The sequence below is a fragment of the Vanellus vanellus genome (assembly GCF_965231255.1).
Source record: "Vanellus vanellus genome assembly, chromosome: 3".
Lineage (NCBI taxonomy): Eukaryota > Metazoa > Chordata > Aves > Charadriiformes > Charadriidae > Vanellus > Vanellus vanellus.
The window spans coordinates 74,028,310-74,054,701 of record NC_138907.1 but is presented as its reverse complement, the minus strand read 5'-3'; the positions used below and the strand labels follow the sequence as shown (position 1 = coordinate 74,054,701).

Here is a 26,392-nt window from a genome sequence, read left to right as displayed (position 1 = left end):
GAGAGCAGTGAGGAAAGAGGGAGGGGACTCTACTGAAACGGGAGACCTGGGAGGAATTCTGGTGGGGTCATCCAGGATGTCCTTTGGCACTAGGGGGTATTAAATGCTGCAGCTGCACTCCCCCTTGTTCCTGGCAAACACTGCCTCCCTCCTGCCCCTTCTGAGCCACTAAGACTGACATCACCCTGCCCAAATTAACCACTGAGACTCTTCATACACATCCTGCCACCCTGTCCTGCTCACCAAGACAGAGTGGGTTAAATTTGTTCCGATCTGGAAAAAAAAAAACTAAGGGGTATTTTTACCTTAAGCAGCTCAAACCAGAAGCTGGTTTCATTGACGTGCAGAGGAGCTCTCCATTCTAGCTGGAAACTGGTATTTCTGGGAACTATGTTAACAGGTGCAGGTGGAGTCTCAAAAGTTTTTGCAATAACATGGACACTTTCAGAAAACCAGTTCTCCTCAGGATGAAAAGCAAGAACCTAGTAAGGAAATGGATGAACAGTACTGTACCAGACCATTTGGAAAGGTGGCTTCAGCAACTCCAAGCGTTTGGAAGACTAGCTATTTTCAAACAAGGTAATATTCAGGCAATATAGACACGGGTGTAGAAACATTTTGAGCCGCACAGCTGCAGTGTTACACATCTTCAGGCTGGAAGTTCATGGCCTAGAGAACCCTTCCTCAGAGACTCTTCTTAGTTTCTCATTTCACCTTTCTACCAAGACTCATCTCTTTCTAGACCTTTCTGAAATGTCATAAGCTCTTACACAGGCACGCAGATGTCACATCACATGCTGGACAGTGTTTTAGAATCAGAAAAAAACAAGGTGAGGAGTTGCTTTAGCACACTGCCTTCCACTAAGCCTCAATCAAATATGACTTACATTTGGATATGCATACTTGCAAGCATACATATAGATGTATGTGTATAAATGTATTCCCCATTGTACCATCCAAATCATTAACAAAAGCACAAAATCCAGTAAAGGCCAGAACAGATCCCCTCCAGCCATCAGCTGAATGTTCTCCCAGCCCATGCATGAACTGTGAAAACCACTCTGTGTATATTTGCGATGCAGCCAGTGTGCATTCTGCAGAAAACATGCTTACTTGGTTGCTTTTGAAAATATCACCCTGGTGATAGCTGTGCTGTCTAGATACATCATTTATTGTTTTCCTTTTAACCCTTCATCTGTAAAGGGAGAAGCAGTATGTTTTGTTCTTACGAATCCATACTGGACATTTCTATTGCTGTGTTATCCTCTAGATGCTTGTGTACCAACTGCTTGCCATTTTGTGTTAATACAATCCTATTAATACTAGGACTATATTAAGACATATCTAAGTAAAACTGTACATGTCCGTAAATTAATGTCAGGTACTGAAGTTACACAAAGTGGTGTATAATTTCAATTTCCTTTGTGAAGCTATGTGTGACCTTTTTTTTCTTTTGTTACTTCTATGGGACTTCCTCTCTTCCAAAAGTTACAGAAGGTAATTGTGAACATTCACAGACTGTTTTTAACCATCTCCCTATGTAGTTTAGGGCCATCAGGTGCCGCTGACTTAAATACACGTAACCTACATAGATATTCTTTAACCTGATCTTTCCTTCTCCTGATCTGTTGTGCTACCATTGGTTTCATGTAGTTGTGTTAAATATCTAGTCACAGGTCTCCCGTTCCTAAAAACTAAACAAAAAAAAAACCCACTAGATACTGCAACCTGTTCTTCCTTTTGTCTTCCTCTTCAGCATACTAACAGAACCTTCCCAACTGCCTTTGTAGTCCTTGCTACTTTGAACTCCTTTGGTTCCTCCACTCTCTTGCTTTTATCTCCATGTTAAATTATTCTTTTCTGCTCATTCTCACGGCAATGACACGTGCTCAGGCACGTAATACTGCAATTATTTCAGTGTGGTGCTCCCTGCCCTGGCTGTCCAAAAGACCTTGCTGCCTGAGTCTGACAGTGGTGGCGGCAGGGGGGCTGATGTATGTGCCCCTCAATTCTCACCATTCATAGCCCAGCATAACTACACAAGCCACCAAATTTTTTGCGCAGTGCTGATGTGGGAGTCCACGTGAATTGCAGCAGCTGAGGGATGGATGTCCCATTCTGCTGCTTATGCTGGCTAGCCTGGGGCTGGCCTATTATTATATGTCTTGTCTTCCTTTATCTATGACTTGCCTGGACAGTGGAAGAAACTATTTCTATTGCACTGACAGCATGGGTTTCAATGAAACCCAAAATCAGAGGGTTTGCAACCACCCTTTAATATTCTTGTCTACAGAAACTGTCTTCAAAGGCCACCAAATAGTCAACCCCCTACTTGCATTTTTAAGTCATTGTTATTATTCTCAAGGGTCAGCATTGATACATTGTTCTTGTTGTGAACTTTGCATGCATATTTTATAATATACTTTTATTTTAAAAGTGACTGCTGCAAGACAGAATTAGTCAAGTATTAATTCAGTCGTCACCTGTATCTCTATGGTCATATCAGATACTTTTTGATTTATTTGACTAAGAAAAAAGTATTTTTGTTAAATGAAAAGTTATTTATTAAAGGAAAAGCAGCAATTGGCAAAATGGCTGTGTCTGATCTTGGTATAACATATAGAGGTTTCCCCTTTATGAAAGTTTCACATATATTGCTTTCCTGAGAAAATCCTTTCTCTTTTGGTCATGATCCTTTTGCACTCACATAGCCCTGTTTATTGCACTACACCTAGTCCTTCAGTAGCAGGTCACTGTTCCAGGTGTCCTCCTTGGAGAACAGAGGTTACCTGTCACTTGACCCTCTCTTAGCATGTTGCACAAAGTATCACAGCAGTAACAACAGGATTGCAGCAGAAACGCCTATTTACTCATGAGATCTGTGATGTACTCCCCAAACAGAAAAGATCTCCGTTCTAAGGATTTAATCTGAACAATTTATATAGGAATAAGCTGTGATGTTTAATTTTTCCTAAGACCAAAGGACTGAGAGAAGTCTGCCAAGTTTTGAACTCATACTTTCAGAACACACATACAGCTTTAAAGAAGAGCAGTCTAAAGATTTGCAAGTGAGTGAACAAATAGGTAAAGCTGCCTGTAATTATACCTTGAATGAATTGTTTGTTCCAGATTGGAGCCCACTGACAGACCAGGCAAGCGTCCCATCTGGAAATTCACTTTTTCGCAAGGGTATAGCTGGGATAGGAGGTAATAAATTGACAGAGATTTGATAGCGGATTAATTCTAGAGGTCCATTTGGCTTCAAAGGTTCGCTCCAAGATATGTTGATGGTGGTGTCGGACAAAACCACTGTCTTAATGGAATCAGCTGCCCCTGGTACTGAAATAGAAAGAAAAAATAATCTCCTTTTAGGTACAGATCTCACTAGAGGGTTTTTTTGGTTGTTTGCTTGTTTGTTTGTTTTTTAGAGAAGTCAAGGAATATCACTGAGGAAAAAAATGTTATAAGCATATGAATATGATCTATTTACAGGACTGAAAGTCTACACATGTAAAAATTATATTCTTGTGTAGTCAGACAGCTGCAGACAAGTTCAAAATAGTTTGAGGGACCTTTTTAGTATCTCCTTGGCTTTCCTACCATGCAAGCAGACAAAAAAAAACAACTCAGATGCTCTCCTCTACATTTAGTAATATCACTGATTTCCTGCTCCCTCTTAGTTTCTTAATGAGGGTCTTAAATGTGAGTTTAGTATGATGCTTACGTGGATATGCACTAGAAACAGTACCAATTGGAAAGCTTTTTCTTGAACAGAAAAGTCTGAAGGATGAAACCCAAAATTCAGCATTGTTTGCCATCAGTTACTATTTTGCTCAGAAATACATCATTTTGCTGAGCTGTATAAGCAAGAAATTGTGTTGCTGGTCTGATGTCCATGCCAGCTAGTTACTCACTAATTATTTTGGAAAAATCAACCCTTCTTTTGAAACTTTGAGATCACAGACTTTGAAATGCTATATGACACGCCCCAACTCTACATTAAAAATTCTTTTTTTCCTATTGAACTTTCCAGATACGTAAAAAGTTAACAAGTCATTATACTACCTTTGTTCCCAACGTATCAGAATGATGAATACATATGCTATAATTTATGCCCTAGTAGCAAGGCTGCAGATTATTTAAGTGAAACGTTGAAAAGCTAGGCTAGTAAAGAAGACAAATTTCTCTTTTCACGAGCTAAAATTTATGTGGAGTAAGAGTGACACTCTGTGGCAAGAGCAATGCATTAGTTTTTCCAAGTTGTCTTCCTTTTTTTCATTCCCTCTATCTTGCTATTTGTTGGAAAGTTCAGATTAATCCAAGCTTCTTTCATTTTGTTACAGAATTGAGAGAAAGACAGAGGGAATTCACACGGCTTCAGAGGTGTGAAATAGTGTACACACTTCAAGAGGCTCTAGCAGCATCTGATTACAATTTAATCTAGCAGTTACATTCATCAAATTGAGAACATAAGTGCCAGGACACATATACATTCCGTTTACAGCTGGTTGGAAATTTTTCAACAAATTGTGAAATGCTCTGAATGCTGATACCAATACATGTTAAAAATGCTCAGGGTTTGGGAGCTGGTGCAGTGGTTTGGGGTTTTTTTTGATTGGCTGTTGGGATTTTTTTGCCTAGGACTTTATTTTGATCCTGATGTTTTGCTTTGCCCCAACTAGAGAAACGCATTCTGAGTTTCATGTTTCATTTTAATTTGAGACTGAAAATTCCATTTCAGCAGAGCAACCAAGTCTCCCATTTCATATGCTACCTTTATGTTTCACCAGTGAAAGGGTGTACATTGCTGCAGGATGGCTCAGTTTACTACATAAAGAAGCAACGGTGTGAATTCTTGCCACATCCTAATAGTACTCAGTCTTATTCAATCAGCGTGTCATACAAATGTTACAATACAGATGTGGGTTCCAGTGCAAAGAATTGAAATCTACTGATCATAGACCAGGTTTTCTTATTTTTTGCCATAGACTCCTTAGGAATATGGTCATAATATTCAGGGTTCCACATGGGATGAGAGCCTGTTTGCTTGATGCCACAGATGCTAAGAGATCTGACTGTTAAGAGAAAAGAAATAACATGGTTGGAAGAGAATTTCCAAAGTATAGCATCTCTGGATCCAAAAGAAGTGGCAGTTTGCCTGTACCTCTTGTTACACTTTTATTTGATGAAGATGAAAAGAGGTTCATCTTAAACAGAGGTTTTCTTAAGGGGAAAAATGTGACTGCTACCCGGACAAGAAACAAGGAATGATCTGTGCATAAGAGGAGCCACTGGCAGCTCACAGGTAATGCTTTTCTGTGGATGGCAAAAACAGAAGTGACTTGTTCTATGGATGAGCCTTTAAAGAAATCACAGAATGCATCCCCAAGAGAAGAACAAAGGGAATCAGGACCCCTGGCATGTACCTGTTGCCATCTATTCTGGATAAAATATTTCCTTGGGGACAGTTGATCAGTAAGGGAAAGAGACATTAAGACGAGTAAGAAAAACACGGTGGTGGCTGTGCCTATTTCAATTCCAGTTGCTTCAGCACCTTCTGAAGTAGCCAAAAGCCAAGCAGAGGTAACAAGAGAAAAGGGGAAACCTCAGGACTCCTACTGTGGCACCCTAGCTGCATCACACAGTAATATTCGCATAGCTGCGCAGTCTGCACAGCTGTATGCCAGCTACAGCCAGCCCTGCTGTAGCTGGGTTAAGTGAGCTAATGCCCAATGACCAGGTGCTACCGTGCCTCTCAATTTCACTCCCTCACCCTCCTCAGAAAAGAGCTGCTCCAATTCTGCAGGACAAGAGCCAGGTGGGAAAACTAGTGGTGAAGGTGGGGGCTACGCCATTCCCACATCACTGTGAGTTCAACAGCAAGCATCCCTAGGTACCACCTCCACAGTCTTTCCTTCAAAACACAAACAGACTGCCATGTAGGCTGGGCTATAATTCTGCCTTGCTGACTTTAGTATTATTAGAGGTGCCTGATGGCTCTGAAAGTGATGAGTTTATATGGATCAAGCTGACCCTGGCTTGTGACACCAGGCAAAATACGTGGAGCACAGCTGCAGAGCAAATCTGGCACAACAGAAAAGCAGGCGAGTGCTATGCATACTACAGGGAATATCAAGCTGTTATTATAGTTTTCCATGCTTTCCCCAAGTGAGTCCAGCAGCATCACCCCAACAATGAGAAAATTATCAGAAGAGCAGCACACAGGCAACTCCTCATGAAGGCAGACAAGTGTGCACACACGCACACAAACACATGCAAAACAAGAAAAAGTGCTGAGCAAGGTTCTTCTATGGGATTGAGTTGCAAGGCAAGACAACACATGCAAAGCCATAGCATGCATCTTTGAATGATCCTTTTCTTTCTGGGAGATGACAAGAGCTTCAGGAAAACTGGGATGGTAGCTACCCAGCAGCTGCAAATAGGCAGAGTGAAGCAGGGAGCGAGCAGAAGCATCTTCCTGCCCTAATTAAGGTATTTCCAACGACAGGAGGCATCTAGCTTCAACTAGTAGCATTCTCAAAGAATAAGGACATCTTGAACTCAGGCTGCCTATGAATCTCAGTTGCCCTTGTGACATTGGAGGAAAGCTTCTGGGCCATGTTGGCTTCAAGGACAGATGGGAGACATTCTGGAGCTCACAGTGCCAGCAACTGGGTCTGCATTGAAGTGCAGCAGAGAGTTGAGTTTCCTCACTGTGACATGCCCCAAGTTTCATTAAGTATGGGTAGATGAGCAGTCAGTAGTTTTGGACTCAAAGAGAGGTCTGAACCCACAATAAAACCAGCATTGCTGGTTTCTTTTTAGTTAGGGAACTAAGGCAGCACCAGATCGATGTTACCCAGCGGAAACTCCAGAACAGGGTGGAGATGGTAACTATGAAGGTAAAGGGAGGATGAATGCGAGAGGAGAAGGCATAGTAAGAAACACACCAGTGATCAGGCAAAACAGTAGCTTGCTGTGGTCAGCTGGATAATCAGTGTGTGCTGAGTGGAGTTATAGATCCCTCATAATGTAACACAGGCTACACATCAACAGCAGAACTGGTACAGAAGTCCTCCACTTCCTGTTCTGGAAAATGTGTCCTAAATAAAATAGGTGTGTTTAACATGACTGAGTTCTCTAAGAGAGCACTGAACAGACAGACAGAACTTTGAAATATAACAACATAAAGGGAAATTTGCAAAATCTCACACCCAAAGCAGGAAGTGGAGGAGATGTTGACCTAGACAGGTTTCTTGAGCTTCATCATGTAATATAGTACACATATGTATTATGTGAGGTGAAAACTGGCTTATAAGCTAGACATGCTACAGGGCCAGCTCTCAAATGATAAAGAACCAGATAAAGAACAACTACATAGAGTTTAAATGCTTTTGATTACACTTTCTTTTCTATTTTCTTTTGTTTCTCATTCTTTTATTCAAAAGTAACTTTGCAGTCAGGAGAAAATCTTTAAAATAAAATACACCTTTCACTTGCACTGCATCTTGGCTCTTACGGACAGCACTGCGTGCAGGTTTTCTCCATGTGTAACCTTGGCTTGTCGTTTTGTGAATGCTTCCTGCTTTTCCAGAAAGTGAGCTGTGCTCCTGGTATCTTTTTCTAGGCTGCAGCTACCTGCTCTCTTAGGTGCTGCTACAAGCTCTTGTCCCTGTCCCCTTCCATTGCATCAGCAGGTCACACCTCATCACAGAGCACAGAGGTAGCTCCACTTAAACACATTTGGCTGCCTTGCCATCATATCTTGGCCTCTTGCCTTCACTCACACCTCTCTCACCCATTCACTCCCACTGAAGTTTCTTCGCTTCCTTCTGCCATAATTAGATAAGTTTACTAATGTGTTTATTTTTAGATAATCCCTAACCAGTCCACTCTCTGCCCTAAATGACACAGTGAACATCCAAGTTCAAAGTACTACTCTTAGCTTTCTTCTTCTAGTGTGAAAGGGACTGAGAAGGGCACATCAAAATTCTTGAAAGCAACTGAATAAATACATAACACGCATATTTAAACGTACATAATCACACATATGTTCAAACAGAACTAATTAAAAACGTGGTCCGGGGCAGAAACTACAACTGTTTTGCCATTTTCAACCATATTTATCTTTCCTCAGGAAGCCAATGAGCAAAAGCATGTCATGAATCTTACAGATTCAATCAAGTCTGGATGCCAAAACCTTGTGAAGACCTACACAGATTACACTTTAGGCAGAAAATATCTCTGCTTTCTGATTTGCAACCCAAATTTACACACTGTTTCCTTTAACTGAGAAGAGAATTCTGCTCAAAATCAGAATAAAATGTGAAACAAACCTCCATATAGAGTTTTGCCAATTGTCTCTTTTCCCATAGGCAGCACTTCCCGGTCTGAATAGTAGTTTCTCACTGCAACTTGTAGGACATAACTTGAAAATGGCTGTAGGTTGTCTATGATGGCTATAGGACCCTGAAATTCCTGTAATTTGAAAGCAGATAACAAACATGTATTCTTAGAAAAGAGAGTCATGTGTCACAGCAATCATCTGCCAATGAAATTAGTGTTAAAAAATAATAGAGTAGTGCTTTTGTATTCTAATACACTTTAGGGTTTAAAAAATAATGTTAACATAATAGTTTGGGTAATAGGTCACTACAGAAAACACATACCAAAAAAACAAGCTGAGGCATAATTAGCATGGCACAACAGCACATTGTTCAGTGGCTGTTACTTAAATAGGAGATGGCAAAGTAAAATAAAAAGGTTACAGAAGAAAAAATTACTGATGCACGTACAACTACCGCAAAACACATAAAGGCAAGCCATATGGCTGCTGGACAGTCTCAAGAGTTATTTAAACAGATTAGTATCAACCACAACTGCTCTTTTTACAAGTAGAAACCGAAGACCCGTTTCAACAGGATTTTAGCAAAGGCATGTTAATAAGTAGAGGAGTACAAAGGAAAGCTTAGCAATCTAGCACTTAACAAATACCAAAGAGGAAGGGGAATTACTGTGGGGGATGAAGAAGTGGAAAAACTCCCTGATAGAAAGATACCCAATGGTTTATAAAATGACTAGAAGTGATATCACATCCCCTGTTTATATATGATATCACGGGCACTTTTGTTCCAAAATAGCCATACCAATGGTTTTTGCTGTAGACCCCACAAATGGTAGCTTGAGTTCCCGCGGTTGTTAGCCATTTGTCTGAGAAATACCAGATATGTCGGTGTAGGCTGTGATATGCCGGGGCATAGCTGCTGCGGTGTGACAGATGGCAAGCTTAATGCAAAACTGGTGTTTGTCGTGTCAAGGATAGTAGGTTTCTCGGTGTCTAGCAATACAATCAGGCATCTTTTATCTAGGAAAGATGTTAAATAAAAAAATTAATTGCTGCTGGACCAATTCAAATTTGCATGGGATTCTACCACCATTCCCATGAGAAAGCATAACCACAAAGTATTCTCTCTGCTTTCACAAACAGAAACAGAAAAAATCTCACCTGAATGTACTTTATTTGATTACTTTCATGGACACAAAAATCGCAGTCATCAAAGTAAAGTCTCATTTATCTTTGATAAAATACAGAATTACTAATGGTATAGATTTACTAAAGAATTTAGGTTCTTCTTTAAGTACCAAAATACCTTGGAAATCCAGATCGTGGCTGCTGTGTTATTAAGGGCAGTACACACTGATGAGTCCAAACTTGCTTGTCACAGGAAAAGTAGATATGCAGAATACAGAGTACCTTTCTCTAGCAATTAAATGTTATCTCTCTTTTCTTCCAAACAGCTTTTCATGTGTAAAGTTCATAGTAACAGCAGGGAAAGGGAAGACAAATTTTGGAAGGATAAAAGGGGTCTACAGGGAAAAAACAATAGAAAACTACTCTCTGACAGTAAACAAAAAGTAACACAAGAAAATCCCTTATCATTTGATGTACTTTTACAAACAAATTAAAAATATATTAAATGGACTTGCTGCCAAGAAGGAAAAGATTAAGATCCATGCATGGGGAAGACGGTACAAGGACAAGTGTTTGCCCCTAGGCCAGAACAACTGACCTCATTGTCAAGATCTTTTCTCCCTAAATGAGCAACCCTGCCATTCCTAACAAAATCAAGTTCATGCATATTAGGAAAGGAGAATAAAAAAGTCTGTTCAACAGAAATAAATGTAAGATTAATCTTTGCCAATTTTATAGTTACTTAGAGTGGTAAAACTCCCATGGGAGAAGTCCCAGAGGCCATAAAGAATTGAGTCATTTTCAGAGTTAAAGTTTCTGTCAGGCTGTTCCATAGAAACATGTTTACCCTGACAAGAAAATCCATCACTAGATATTCAGTCCCTTTCCTCCTAACCCTGAAGAGAAATCATTCTCTCGCAGAATCTGTGACAGGACAATAATTTTCACTGAATACTTCTGATGTGTTAAATGATCAACTGACATCACATCTCTGGATGGCAATTAAACAGGTTAGAATGAAAGGTAACTCTAGCAGTACTCCTTGCTCACATCACTAAGGCAATAAAAAGCATGTCAGTCAACCCAGCTGGTCTTTGCAAACGCCACTTTTTCACATATACACCGTTTGCTTTCACTACTGAGAAGGAGAATAATTTTTTTTTAATTATTTTATTATTTTCATTTACTTTTGTCTTAAACTTGTGTGAATCATAGAATGGGTTTGGTGAGAAGGTATGTTAAAGATCACCTAGTTCCAACCCCCCTGGCATGGGTAGGGACATCTTCCACTAGACCAGGTTACTCAAAGCCCCATCCAACCTGACCTTGAACACTTCCAGGGATGGGGCATCCGCAACTTCCCTGGGCAACCTATTCCAGTGTCTCACCACCCTCAGAGTAAAGATTTTCTTCCTAATACCTAATCTAAATCTACCTTCTTTCAGTTTAAAAACATTACCCCTCATCCTATCACTACACTCCCCGAAAAAGAGTCCCTCTCCATCTTTCCTGTAGGCCCCCTCTAAGTCCACTCTAAGGTCTTCCCAGAGCCTTCTCTTCTCCAGGCTGAACAACCCCAACTCTCAGCCTGTCTTCATAGGAGAGGTACTGATCATCTTTGTGGCCCTCCTCTGGACTCTATTCAACAGGTGCATGTCCTTCTTATGTTGAGGGGCCCAGAGCTGAACACAGTACTCCAGGTGGGGTCTCACAAGAGCAGAATAGAGGGGCAGAATCACCTCCCTTGACCTGCTGGCCATGCTTCTTTTGATGCAGGCCAGGATACAGTTGGCCTTCTGGGCTGTGAGTGCACATTGCTGGCTCGTGTTGAGCTGCTTCTTCTATACTAACCAGTATAGGTTAGGGATGGACCTCCCGGGAATTAGTTCTGAGGAGAAGGATCTGGGTGTCCTGGTAGATAGTAAATTATCCATGACCCAGCAATGTGCCCTTGTTGCCAAAAAGGCCAATGGAATCCTGGGCTGCATAGGGAAGAGTGTGGCCAGTAGGTCAAGGGAGGTTATCCTCTCCCTCTACTCTGCACCGGTGAGGCCACAACTGGAATACTGTGTCCAGTTCTGGGCTCCCCAGTTCAAGAGGGACAGGGAACTGCTGGAGCGAGTCCAGCGAAAGGCAACTAAGATGATTAAGGGATTGGAGCATCTCCCTTATGAGCAAAGGCTGAGAGAGCTGGGACTCTTTAGCCTGGAGAAGAGAAGGCTGAGGGGAGACCTTATTATGGCGTACAAGTATCTAAAGGGTGGGTTGAAGGAGGATGGAGCCAGGCTCTTTTCCCAGTGACAGATTCCCAGTGCCAGGATGAGGGGCAATGGGCACAAGTTGGAACATAGGAAGTTCCATTCAAATACACGGAAAAACTTCTTTACGGTGAGGGTGACAGAGCACTGGCACAGGCTGCCCAGGGAGGTTGTGGAGTCCCCTTCTCTGGAGATTTTCAAGACCCGCCTGGATGCAGTCCTGAGTAATGTGCTCTGGGCAATCCTGCTTTGGCAGGGGAGTTGGACTAGATGATCTCTAGAGGTCCCTTCCAACTCTGAAAATTCCGTGATTCCATGATTCCCCAATTCTCATCAACCAACACCCCCAAGTCCTTCTCCTCAGGGCTGTCTTCAATCCATTCTCCACCCAGCCTGTATTTGTGCATGGAATTGCCCTGACCCAGATGTCGGACCTTGCACGTGGCCTTGTTGAATTTCATGAGGTTCACATGTGCCCACCTCTCAAGCCTGTCCAGGTCCCTCTGGATGACATCCCTTCCCTCCAGCATGTTGAATACGCTACACAGCTTGGTGTTGTCAGAAAACTTGCTGAGGGTGCACTCAATCCCACTGTCCCTGTCACCAGCAAAGATGTTAGACAGTGCCAGTCCCAGTACCAACCCCTGGGGAACACCACTTGTCACTGGTCTCTACTTGGGTATCGAGCCGTTGGCCACAACTCCTTGAGTGCAGCCACCCAGCCGATTCCTTATCCACCGAGTGGTCCATCTGTGAAATCCATGTCTCTCCAATTTTGAGACAAGAATGTCATGCAGGACAGTATCAAATGTTTTGAACAAGTCCAAGTAGATGGTGTCAATTGCTCTTCCCTTATTCACCAACACTGTGACCCTGTCATAGAAGGCCACCAAATTTGTAAGGCATGACTTGCCTGTGCATTGCCCCTCTTGAAAATGCCAAGTCTGTGTATTCCTTCAAATATATTTGCATCAGTCAATGTAACCAGGAAGAGCTCTGTGGGGATGTCTGGGTAGAAATAATCCCTTTGGACTGAAATTCTGTTCTTTCTTTTCTGCACCAGCTAAGCCTGGGGTTCTTGCAGGAAACCCTGTCCGTGGGGATAGGGATTGGTACATTCTGTACTAGGACCAAACCAGGCTCCTGCACCAATGCCAAGCCCACACAGACCTCACGGGAACAAACTTGCCCAAAGTGCTGGTAAGAAAAGCTTGGGCACTGGTCAGAACAGCTGCAGGCAAGAGTAACTCTACTGGCTGCCCAAAACAGTGTGAAATTATTTTATTCCAAAGAAGTCCAAGCTGTTAAAATATTCTCTTGTGTATTTGCCAGATTTTTCTGCAAAATTGAAGTTAAAGAATTATTTTTAATATATTCATCATGCTAGTTTTAAGCTGTTCATCATCAGGCTGTTTTAAGCCTCTGCATTTACAAAGATAATCCCTATAGCCATGTATGTACCATGAATCCTAAGTTTCTATTTAAATTAATTTTTATTTCTTCCATTATTATTCTATAATGGTTTGTTTGAATACTAGAGTCTGGCTGTAGTATCACATAAGTTGTAATTTCTTTATAAATCATTTTGATATACAGAGTTCTTATCTTTTCATGTTTGGAAGTGCAGATTTTTTTTTCAGCTTTGCATACTAGTGAACAAGACCAGAAATCTGTATCATAACAGGGATCATTATAAAACTCTTGCTACAAAATTTTGTGGACACGTTTGATCTTTTTCTGTGCTTTAATGTGCATCACCTTTTCTAAATCTCCAGGTTTGACACAACTTTGAAAATAGGTATGGTTTGGCGTTAACATCCTGAGCCTCTGAAACACGGGCAATATTCATCATTGTAACCTTCCATGTGATCCAACACAAGGTCAGTCCTTATATTCATCTTTTGTAAAATGCACAAAGTGATTTTTTTCCCTCGAGAAGGTACCTGAATCCATAAAGCATACTTTATATAAATACACATAGCATGATCTGCAACTCAAATACACACTCTGAAATAAATTTGTTACATTTGCAAAACAACCCAAAATGCCTTTACCTGGATACAATTGCGCTGCTGAGCTGTAGGCTAAGATTTTCAGCTCATGATTTTCTCTCTTCAGAAGAGAGTGACTTGTGCTTTCTTTATTTGCTAGCCAAATTTCAGTGTATTCCTTCGTTTCAATGCTCCAGTATATGAATTTCTTATCTACAGTCAAGCTGCCAATTTTCTCACCTGTGGGAAAACATTGTATAGTTAAGCTTCAGAATAAACCCGGAGCAGACAATTTTGCAAGAGCAGATAGATGCTTGTATTCACAGTGAGTCAATAGGGGTGAGTATCTGGGTCATAGCATATCTTCAAAGACCTCTCCTGGAAAATAAATTTCTGATATTTTTCAATAGCTCTCATGAGGCTGAGAGACTTTGTTATTTCAGTTTACAAGTGTAGATTTCAAGGCTTTTTATTACTCGTAATTATGAGAACTGCAATTCAATTAACGAACACCAGAAATAAAACACAAGAGCAAGAGTTCTGTATAGAAACTTTCATCAATTTCCAAGATGAAAACCACAGTGATCTGCCATCTCTCAGGAACAATTAAGACAGCTCCTCTGGTAACAGAACAGCTTTACCAGCACTCCTCCAGGATCGAGCTGAAAACTGAGCAATGAAGATTAAGTTCAGAACAAGAAGTGCAACATAGATAAGTTGTCATACAGGACTCTACCTGCGTGAAGTACCCTCCCCATATACTGAAGTCTGCAATGTCACTTTCAGGCGTAAATTAAGATGGTATTGTATCTTTTCATTGAGATAAACTGTAATAGGCATATCTAATATGAAATCCCAGCAAAAAAATGTGTTACTACTATAAGTGAAATCTATTGACAAATAGCATTTGAGGCGGTAGTGTCTCCATTTGATTTACATCATACATACTTGCATCAGTAAATAGCCTCACATTGCTCTTTGTCCTAGTTTGTATCAACAGGGTACACAACTGGAAACACAAAACACAAACATTTTGTCCATCTTGCCTATAGTTGAACCATTTTTATAAAGACAGTGCTTCATTAGAGCTGTTTTGCTGAAAAGAACATTGTTTGATGTAAGACATGATAGATAGCAAAAATCACAAACTACCTAGAAACATAACAGAGCACTCAGACCTTGAGAACTTGGTATTTTGGTAATTCTCCAGCAGTGGCAACCATCCACATCTGAGGCCCATATTTCATCTCTTCCTCTGATAAAGAGCAGCTGGGGATTCTTGGAGTCAGACACATCTATACTCATAGGTCTTCCTAGCTCTGCTTCTGCCATGTTACAGGTGCAGTAGTTCCTCATCTGTTCTTCTGCTGATATGTATCCCAAAATGTGGTGCACGGTGTTATTCACAATATCATAATAAAACATGCGGCTGCCATAATCAAGCTCTTCCATCCAGTACAAGCGGCTATTAAATAAAATGCATTGCTTACAGTAGAAAAACTTCAATCTGAGCAATCTGCCCTAAATGCAGTCCTGTAAGTGACTACAGTCACAAACCTTCCGAACATTTAAAACAAGGTAACAGCAGCATACTTGCAGAGTGATTCCAGGTGTTTAAAGTATATTTTTGAATGGATGATCGCAATTCCTGACTATTCTGAATAAAACGGTTACTGTAAAAAATTGTTGTCTGGTGCTGACTTTCACTTGCATCACTTAAATAGAAGAACTTATCAGTATTTAAGTATTATTTGAAATCTTTACACAGACACAGACGTCTTTTTTAAATGAGATATGTCCGAGCTCAACTAGCAGCATAAAAGTAGAACTACATCCAGAAATTTCTGAGATTTGCACAATGCAAAAAACTCATATACTATAAAAAGTCCTTTTTGGTCCTTAATAGTTGATGATTTCATGAAAATCATATTTAAAATATGCTTTAAAAAGTTATTAGTAATATATGCCTTACCTTAAGAAAGGATATGAAAACAGAGATGATACAGTGGAATTACTATTACCCAACTGTATGTTCAAGGCTTTTAGAGATTTTATCTTTAGCTCAAGATCAATAACAAGTATTTGAGTTCCATTCCATGGTGTCTTCAGGGCAACAAAGAGATGCCTTGCAATCCAGTCAACTGTGATGGCTGTGGCATTGTGAAGATATGCATCTTTGAAAAACTTAAGAAAAAATAAAAAACATTACTAAAGCTGCTTGAGAGCAGAATTTTCCCACTTGATGCTAGGATATTATGAAATTCGATTTGGTTCCAAAATAATTTCTACTTGGCAAGTAGAAGTCAAAATATAAAGAGATGCCATGGAACACAGATTCCAATATTTTTATGTAAATGAAAACTATTGTTTCACAAATATCTATTGTTGCTTCCATGTTGCTTCCATATTCTTAAAACTGGAATGAAATCAAATTAAATTAAATTACATTTGATACAAAAAATAAATTTCTTGAATTTAATAGTGTGAATTTTAAAATAAATGTCTGTTCAAATATCAACAAAGCAGATGTCAGTAAAATCATATATGTTTAATAGGAAAACTTTACCAGTGGTATACTCTGTCCTATTCTAATGATGTCATAGTGATGACAAAAAAATTGAAGTCAAAATGTTATTATATTTTACATAGTTTTACTGTACTGCTAGAAAGGAAAATTATCCAGCTAATCTCTTTCATATTACATCTCATATGAACTGGCAGTCATTAAGAAAATTGTGTCTTTCCAGTTCTGTTTTCTCCACCACGTTTTGCCATTAAATGTGCTTTGTTCATCATGCTGCTTTTTCTGTTTCAAATATGCAATTTTGACTTCTTCAAAAACATAATTATCCCCAAAATAATTACAATAACGGCCACATATTTTCTTAGATTCTCTCAAGCAAGGGAATTAACAAATACCTGAAACTTTGAAGTAGCCTGTATACTCAGATGAAAAAGAGAATCTTCTATGATATAGTACACATTGTCATCATTAGCAGTATAGCAGATGTCTTTTATATTTGTCTTTTCTGTTAGTTCCCATATGGTATGATTATTGTCTGTGTCAGTAAGAAACAGCTTGTTGGCAGAAACGGTTAGAAGAGTCGGGACAGGGAAAAGATCTGGAAGGAAAAGGGCACAGCAGAATTTACAAAAAGCATTCTAGACAATGGCAGTCATTCATAAGGAAAGCAAGTACAAGGTAAAAGTAAAGGATGGCCCTGCACAAATTATATTTGCTCCTATGTCACAGCAAATAGATAAAATAACGACTTGCCTTCTTGTCATCACATGCAAACTCCTAAGACTTTTTTCAATGGCATTGTGGATGCTTATCTAACAAATTTAAGCTTAGTAAAAAGAGATTTCCTCACTTAATTACCATTAACAGCCCAATTAGAAATAGCCTATGATCCCTAGCAGATCTCAAACTCTCCTGGTTACTTTTCACAGCTCAGTTAGAAATATTCTCTGATTTCTAGCAGTATGCAGATTACAGACCAAAACCTGCTGCTCCATCCTACTCTGGGGTTGTCTAGAAAAGTTAATTAGCATAGTTTTGAGGAAAGGCTTGAAATTCCTGAAGTTTACTCTAATGATAAGAAAAGTGTTAATCATTTCATGTCAGAAGCTGTAACTATTTTCTCTGTGGTGTTTACTGTAGTGTGGAACAAATGTCGCACAAAGTGTTGGAGGCCATTTATCAGATTACCAAATTCCTGTACTGTCGATTTCACCGGCTACTACACACAAACCATGAGATGGCATCTAAGTCATCCATACCTGATAAATTCCTCTCTGCTATATCAGACAAAGGTCCTGGACCCACAGAGGTGAAGGCTTGCACCTGTTAAATAGCAGATTGTTACATATATTAAGTAGCAACATAAACCATTGCATTTGAGAGCCTGTAAAGCCATAATGAATGACAAAAACACAACCAGATTTCCCGGCTACTCAGCTAGGAACATATGCGCGTGCTCTGTTTGACCTAAGGCTGTGCTGGACAGTTTAAAGACTACATTCAGGGTTGCACCATGGCTATGAAGAGAATTTTAAGCAGTGGCCTAGAGAATGACAATTCATGCTGCATCTATCAATTAGAGCTCAAACGACACCAGACAGTCTTGTCTCCTTCCCCAGGCTGGTGCAGTTCCTACAGTTGGTTGATATTGCATCCAGCATGGTCTTCTCCCCCATCAGTACCTGGCCGGTTACATGCTCTCATGTGCCTAACTTGTCTTTCAAGCACACTTTCTGTGTGTTCTAAACTTTTTATCACAAGAAAAACATGACCTCTTGACAAGTTTTTATATGGAAGTCTCTTTTAATGGAAGCCATGTCAGTCCTTGCATTTCTCCAGCGGTGGAACTTCTCTTGATGTGTGGCTCTGTTTTAGAAGCCTGCCATCCTCCACCTGCTCAGCCGAATCTGTGTTTAATTTGCAGCTTTCAGCAGTGGCTTTGGGAGACCTCTCGAAAAGTTTCTTTTGGGCCTCACCAAACCTGTATAATATTGCAGCATTGTTTCACACTTTATTTAGTGAACAACACAATATGTAGAAAGGTTAAGCCAGGTATCCAAAGGTGAGTCAGCGAATCAGCAGTTCCACAAGCAGAAACCACAAGTTCTTGCCCCAAGCCCAATACCATCTCCTAAGCAAACACGTCAGACTGCACTGATAACATCTACCACCTAGCATGAGATAAGCTCAGTAATTTTTCATACCTGAAACCTTACTGTGAGGCTAGGAAGCACATCCCTGAGAGAAAAGACCATCAGGGTGGGTGTAACGTTGCTCACTTTCCACTCTGTGAAAGTGTCAGCGGTGCCATTCTGACTCAATAGTTGATAGTAAACCCAGAACTGCGTTAATACTCCATTGTCCCTCTCAGGCCTGTCCCACCTGAACTCCACACGGACTTTCTCATCACTTTTATGTAGGTTATTTCGTAACACATATATCCTAGGGTTTGTAGGGGCTGAAGGAACTGTATAAAAAAAAAGGATAAAAAACACAGAGCTAAGTACTCTTATTTAAACAAACTGTTTCATAATTAACTCTTTTATTTTTGAGCCTGAGCTTTACAACCGCGATGCTGACAGAGGCAGATAGAAATTGGTGAGGGGTAAATGAGAGAAGAATATCTAAAACTTCATCGTATTTCCTTTCTCCTTTTCATTGTTCTGTAGGTATCTGATTTTAACTTGCCTAGCGAAAAAAAGAGCCGTATGAACAGAGACAAATACACTCCTGCACTTAGACTGCGGCATACCTATTTAGCCAAGTCCTATAGCCAACAATGGATCTGCAAGAATATTCACGGTATAGAGCATACTCTGTCCCCCCTCCTACCCCTTTCAAAATCTACTGCAGCTCATAAGCTTTCTCAGCACTCCAGTCACTCAGCACTATATTTTAGCTGACTTAACTTTGACCTGCATGAGTGTAAAAATAAACACTGAAGTAAAAAGTATGTAAACTTCATTAAAAACTTAATAAGTGGTTAATATATTACACGCAGCCTTTGATGGTCGTTGTAATGGATCCCAATTTCTGTTTCTTGCTCATAGTCATAGGCACGTGGTGGATATATTGTCGTGCACTTTCTGTTCCAAATTCTATAGCTGCAGCTGTGTGCATTTATGTGTGCAGTAGGTAACTGCCAAAGATACTCAAGAACATGTTCTTGCAACTCTGCCTACAGCTGACTAGCCCTGAAAGCTGCTCATTTCTCCCCAGGGTGTCATTTGCTGACACTGACCTGGTCCCAGTACCCATTACAAGGGAGGAATGGGATTTAAGATTCTGGTACCTCCTTCAGGGGCTCGAAGGAATACAGATGTTGTTGGTGCCTTGCCCCAGTATGTGTATGGAGTGACGGTAAAATCAAAGAGTGCAAATGGTTCCAGCCAATCAACTCGGTAGGATGGCACTGTCAAGTTATGGGGATGGAGGCACCATTCACTCTCCAAAGACTGTGAATGAAATACAACAGAATAAAATGAAATACAACAGAATAAAATAAAATACAACAGAATAAAATAAAATAAAACAAATCAAAACAAAAACTTTTTTTTGCCTCTCAGAAAGGCCTTCAGCTTTCCAAAATTCCCCTCACTGAGCTGGTGAACTAACTCAAGACAGAGCTTCTCTTCCTGTGAGTGATTGTTGTTTCACCAACTACTGTGGCACTGTTACAGTGCGCAGCAATCTGCTAGCAATCTGCCCTTTGAATTTAAAGTACAGCATGCCAAACGTGCTAAAATTAAGTGTGGATGAAGGCTAGATTTCACATTCAGGCAAAGGCTGTCCCTCTGGAAGCTCAAAGGACGCTCCTGTCTCTGAGTTACTGTGAAAGGCTTTCTCACATTTTGAGGCCTGGGAGCTCCTCACGCACATTTCACACTTCAGCAGCTAGCCCAGAGCTACTGCTAAGGCCCTGTGCCTCCCGTGCTTGCATTAGTGGTGGAGAAACAGGACAGCTTGCGTTATATTTACAGTTTAGTTTGGTTGCTTGACCGATTTGTAAAAGCTGGAGAAGAAACAAACTACATTTCTGTTCAAAAATCAGCAAGTAGATGCAGTAATACATGTAGATAATAAGGAACATCCTCACTTGTAGCGCTTTTGATCCCACGCAGTAAAAGACAGTTCCCCATTCCACATTTGTGGATGGACTCCAAGTGATGTGAAAACTTGATGAATTTCCTTTAATCCTGAAGGAAGACTCTGGCACTGAATCTGGGATCACTTTTGGTGTAAAAGAAAAATTTCCTGTCCATAAAGAGAGGAAGAAATAATAATAATTTAAAGATTATGAGCAATAGGTAGACTTTTTCAAACCTGACTTAAAACACTAACATACTACGGAAAATCCTCATGCTGTCATTAGATAGAAACGAATAACAACAACATGTATACTTTTTAGCCATACCCACCAGCTTTTAAAATTGCATACAATCTAGGTATAGTCTGATATATTTATTAAGAAGTTGCTGTTGTTCTTATCTTTTGTCAAACAACTGAAGAATTTCAAGAATAAAGAATTACAGGCTGACAGTGAATACCTTTATTGAGGGGTTTAGATAAAGAAAATAATGTACCTGGGAAAGGTTTAAGTGATGTGTGAACAAGGGTAAAGACTGCAAACTCTGCTGGTTGTGAGAAGGGAATGCTAAGGCTCTGATTGACTTCCTGAGTTGTAATGAACTGAAGACTGTTAATCCAGAACAGACGACCGCTGTAGTACCCCAGTGCACCCTGAGATATATCTGAAGTACTCCATGCTGGAAATTCTGTGATGATGGCATTACCACAACTGTGAAAACATGTATGAAATTAGCAAGCTGAAAACACATGTGTAGAGAGAACAAGATTTATGCTTGACACATTGATATGTTTCTCATCATTCAAATTCTTAATACTCATGTAGGAAGCAGGAAAACAATTTTATACATTTTCTTTAAGTTCTCTACAGCAGAACACTGAAGGACATTGAAGGACCACCTGCAAAATAAAGCCTTCATTCCCTTGATTTCATTAGAAAACAATAGTAAAATGGCTTAATATTCTGGTACACGGATGTAGAAAATTAAGTATTTTGAAAAATCGGCCCACCTTCTCTCAGCAATTCCACTGAAACAGTGGACTCTACTTCACAGCATGAGATTCATTCTACTTCATTAGAGCAGGTCTCCAGATGAATTTGACCCTGTTAGTTTCCTCGATAACCTTCCATTATTTATTAAATTCTATTAACGTTTTTATTAATGTTAACATTCTATTAACATCACTGATGATTTAATCTGTCTTGTTTCTTGTTACTTCTATGTCAAAAGTTACAGGCCTTTTTCAGTCCCAATTTATCTTCTGGGTAAGAGATTAAATATGTTGTAAGAGGCATCATTTTGCCATGTCAGAAATGTCTTTCAGCTTAGACACATGCTATCCAAAACAAATTTGGAAAAGCTTTGACACGGCATCAGGTCCATTAGGATGGATTACCTCTAATCTCTCTATTCTGGTATGCCAGGGACAATGATTTATGGCTGCCAATTGGCTCACAATGGAGATGCATGTTCTAGCTAAAACTAATCAACATATTTTGATCCTTTAAATGTTTACCATTAATCACAGCAAGTCTAAAATCAGTCAGAAAAATCAGCTGATACCACACAAAGCCAGCCTGCAACATTATGAGCTCATGTAAATACAGTTACTGTTCAGTTATGTTTAAGAGCCTTAATTTGATGCTTGCAAAAAAAAAAAAAAAAAAAAAAAAACGCACTCCCCGTATGAAAAGGAGCAAAAATGCAATTTCATGAGCTACCATTCATCATGCACTTGGCACTTACAGAACAAATTACCATTTTTCTCAAGGTCTTCGTATATAGTCAAGCTGACCCATAAACATGAGTTTATTTTGGGTTTTTTCAAACTTTGCCTTTCAGGAATAATGAAGCCATTTCATGTTCAGGATGATCAAGAGGAAAGCCTGCTGAGTGCTGATTGCTCAGGTGAGAAAGTGGTGTCAGTTCAAGTTCTAAGCTCCATGCAAGATGAACAAGCTACAGCTCTAGGCACTTGAAAACTGTCAGCTGTTGTAAATGCCAAGACAAAATAGACAATAAACGGTGATTATTTCCTGAAGCTAAGCCTAAAAATTGATGAGCATGACCTCAGTTCAGTTGAGCATCCATCCTGTGTTTCTCTCACTGTCAAACGATGTTAACAACCATCTCAACATGTAGTCTGCCATCAGCTAGGTGTGACCATTAGCTCTTCCTTTGTTTATTGTTAAATTAGTAATTAGTGTGCCCGGCATTGGACAAAATTTGTTTTTAAAGAGTATCACAGTGACCAGAAAATACTGACTTTCTTACCTCTGCTACGCATTTACTTACCCGTCTTTGCAAAGAGAAACTCTGTATAGGTTCAGGCATAGGTTATCTTGCACAAGCCAGTAAAGAAACCCATAGGTGAGATCCAAAGTTAAACCAACCACCTAAGAAAAAAAAGTCCAAATGGCAATTTGAACATGGCTTCACTTCTGAGGTAGAAGCCCTTAGTAGTTCTTTGGCAGAAATATTATTGGCAAAAATAAATTACTACTATGAGCCTTTATTCTAACACAAAAAGAGGTATCACCAGAAAATAAACAGGTTGTTGGTGGACACCTATTTATAGCAGCTGATGATTTTCTAGATAACATTTTAGGAGCATCTGTCACAGTGTTCATCCCTGGAGAATCTGAGTACTTCAGATATGATGGCAATACTGTATCAAGTGATTAGTGGAACTACTTATCAAAATTTCCAGAACACCTTTGGCATTTTAATATTCTTTGTCAGAGACAGGCGGTGGATATCCAGTCTGAAAGTCAGAATCACCTTTTGAAAGAAGTATTTCGGATCTTTTGTCCTTGTTTTCTAGCTTTGATTTTATGCATATGATATTTAATGTTTCACCTTTTTTATGGAAAATGCATGTAAAAAATTTATTGATATATTTGGTTAAACAGGAAATTCAAATATTTACATTTTGGTAAAAAATTAATAAATAAGGAGTCCGGGGGGAAATTAAACAATCTTCCTGTTCATTACTTCAGTATTTCATCTTAAAACTAGTTGCCAGAGTTTTTGTTTACTTTTAATAGGATCTAATATTCAAATAGAGCTTTCTTGCTTTTGCAGTAAACAACAGATTCAATACCATATGCAAAACTAATAGAAATCAGACATCTAATAATCTGTTCTGTGAGCAACAAAGAATTTGCTTCCACAAATTAGTCTGCTAAATGTTATCAAGTTCAGTCTATGTCATGTCATTAGCACAGCTTACAAGTTGGTAGGAGCCTCTGAACATGTTTTCCAGCAGCTCTCAAACTTATCCAAACACTAGTTGTAGCTATTCTTTTACAAGCTTAAATTTCCATTACGGATGTAAGTGGAGCAGCCTTTTTTTTTTTCTTAACTCTTCATTAATAAACTGCAGAAGATGATGACAGGAAAGCAAATGCCATATCACTTAGTTGTCTGTTGGTCCTTATGTAATCGCATTCTTGACATATTTCTGTTGACATTGTATGTCAGAAAATCAAGGTTTGAATGATTGCTCCTGTAGGTTTTTCTGTTAAAAATATCTTACAGTATGTATGTGCCTGAGTGCATATTTAATCAAGCATGTTATATTTTATCCCATTTATCTATTCTCCCTCCCATGCTCAACACCAAATTACACCTTCCTGAATCTACCGTGCTTTTTAGACGTTTGGATCTTCTTTCCTTGCTCTTCTTTCTCCTGATCCCTGCATCCTCAATAATAAAAGGAGAAGGAATATTTGTACTATTCATATTCAGGAGTTAGGCAGAAGTTTCCCACCTCCCTCTCGTTATGCTTCAAAAATAGACAAACTTTTTTCCATTTCAAGAGAGGTATTAGTCTCTGGACACGCTATGTAATTGTGATCGTGAATGTAACTCCACATCACGAGACGCAACATAAATTTAGCTACTTGAAATACCCCTTGACTAGAAATACTAAGAGGCCACACCTAGAGGGTCCCGGCCCTCCTGCGTACAATGCACTTTGCTGCTCCCCTGTAAATTACTTTTGTCCCAGGCATATTGTACAGTGTAAACAACTAAGTGCTTTGGAAATTCTGTGCCAGATCCTAATCTGGAATAAATCAGAGTAGCTCTGCCAAAATCATTCAAGCTATGCCAATGCTCACCGGCTAAGCTAAACAACTGATTGGAAAAGAAAATAATTGTCATAAAAGGACCTAGCTCCTGCCAAAGAAATTAGACTTTCAAAGCTCTGCCTTCATATTTGTTTAGGAAACCTGTTGTCTCCATAGTAGTCTTTTCTATTCCTATCACACAGATTTCAAGCTAAAAGGAGATACAGCTATATACTGCTGAAGATCCTATACTGACCAGCTGAACAGCAATTCTTTATCAGAAAAACGGCTAGTAAATATCAGTAAGAACTGGTTATGTCGAGAACATGCTCTAACTGTTGGATAACAGTAATTAACTATTACATCTGTGTTTTAATATTGAGGCAAGAGGCACTCTTTTCAGGATAAAGGACTCCATTGTGCAAGGAAGATACATATTATTACTTGTGCAAACATATATTTGCATCTTTATGTAGGACAGTAACGACCAGCTCAATAATTCCACCGTTAAAGAATGTTGTACTGCCTTTTCTTTCCTGATGGGTTTATTTTGGGTTTTATTTTAATAAACAAACACCTGTCAGCTATAACTGGTCACTTCTCAATCTAGACGTTCTTACTTGGCTTTTTTCCTGTATGCTTCACGGCAGGAGGATGAGTTCAGGAAGTCAGTGCATAGATTAGGGACAGCATAGAAGCAGGAGAGGAGATGTTTGTTTGTAGGAGGTGTGAATAAGTGGATGGTTGAAGGCTGGTATCACTGACATAGAGGAAGGTGCAGAAAAAAAGTGACAGGAGCAGACAAGCAGTCTTATTGCTGCCAAGGTTCTTGAAAACAGGAACGAGAAATTTAAGGTTACCATGAGACAATTCAGAGAAACAGGTAGTGAATCAAAAGATAAGGGCAAGGAAGGTGACGTTCACTGCTTAGAATTGTCAATCCTTTGCAACAGATCACCCAGAAGATATGTGATAAGTGTGCCATTGAGTTTGGACAGCACATATCTTCCCATGAAGACGCTCCACACCAGCCAGCTTCCATGGAGAGGTGTGGGAAATACAGTCACCCTCTGCAGCACAGACATTTCTCAGTACATGTGACAAAAGTTTTTCAATTCTTCTCTATTTAGGTTTATAAATATAGCAGGTGCCACACCAGAACCAGCTTTCCCTCTGCTCGCCAAACCCTCAGGAATGTAACAGGGACCTGAGAGATCAGCTGGCCTTTGCGAATGTTAATTGCCTTCCAGAGACTAAAAGGCAGGCCTGCCTAGCTATTTTTTTATGATCAGAGAAACAATCAGCCTCTTTTCCTTCGGGAAAGGCAATAAAAATGGTCTGGAGAATGGTACAAAGCTAACCAAGATCTCTGAAGTTTAGAAAGGTTATTTAATAGAGAATCTGTCTCCAGGTAAAATGGGAGCACAAACTGTAAGACAGATGGAATTTTTAAAAAGGCGTCTTTAGCAAGCGCTGTGTTTCAAAGAAAGCCATTGCAGCAATGATATATCTTAGTTAACCTCAGTCAACCTCTGCCTCACTCCAGCACTTGGTACAGAGGGTAAAACCCCACACAGGCTGTGGTTTGAAGCAGGGGGCATTCAGCTTTTCTTTGAGAGAAACACCATAGAGCAAAACGACTGCAATAGATGGGACGGTCCCTCAGCCTGACCTGCTCGGGACACAGCCTGGGAAAGTTTCAAGGGTTCATCAAACCTTGTGTGCTTCACTGGGTCTGTAGTCCCAATCCCACTGACTTCCAGAGTCCTCCCATCCCCATTATGGCAGGAAGGGGTTTTCTTGCCAGGGAATTGGGTCATTCATCATTTTTCTCCCAGTTACATGAGGAAGAGAAAGGAGGGAAGGGGAAGGGGAAGGGGAAGGGGAAGGGGAAGGGGAAGGGGAAGGGGAAGGGGAAGGGGAAGGGGAAGGGGAAGGGGAAGGGGAAGGGGAAGGGGAAGGGGAAGGGGAAGGGGAAGGGGAAGG

General features: G+C 39.9%; 2 protein-coding genes across 2 annotated transcripts in view; one reads left to right on the top strand and one right to left on the bottom strand.

Annotated features, from left to right (window-relative positions):
• The window catches only part of LOC309670546 (discoidin, CUB and LCCL domain-containing protein 1-like), a gene marked incomplete at its 3' end in the record, with an annotated part of 162,460 nt that overhangs the window by 47,032 nt on the left and 89,036 nt on the right, over positions 1–26,392 (top strand). The gene's annotated exons all lie outside the window — the stretch shown is intronic.
• The window catches only part of ROS1 (ROS proto-oncogene 1, receptor tyrosine kinase), a gene marked incomplete at both ends in the record, with an annotated part of 76,220 nt that overhangs the window by 27,676 nt on the left and 22,152 nt on the right, over positions 1–26,392 (bottom strand). Inside the window, 14 exons of the mRNA XM_082480826.1 lie at positions 306–482; positions 3,107–3,339; positions 8,337–8,478; positions 9,147–9,364; positions 13,785–13,961; positions 14,900–15,186; positions 15,694–15,905; positions 16,641–16,843; positions 17,505–17,568; positions 18,450–18,712; positions 19,538–19,700; positions 20,342–20,499; positions 20,829–21,043; positions 22,629–22,729. Coding sequence (XP_082336952.1) covers positions 306–482; positions 3,107–3,339; positions 8,337–8,478; positions 9,147–9,364; positions 13,785–13,961; positions 14,900–15,186; positions 15,694–15,905; positions 16,641–16,843; positions 17,505–17,568; positions 18,450–18,712; positions 19,538–19,700; positions 20,342–20,499; positions 20,829–21,043; positions 22,629–22,729 — 2,613 coding nt within the window. The remainder of the gene's footprint in view (positions 1–305; positions 483–3,106; positions 3,340–8,336; positions 8,479–9,146; positions 9,365–13,784; positions 13,962–14,899; positions 15,187–15,693; positions 15,906–16,640; positions 16,844–17,504; positions 17,569–18,449; positions 18,713–19,537; positions 19,701–20,341; positions 20,500–20,828; positions 21,044–22,628; positions 22,730–26,392) is intronic.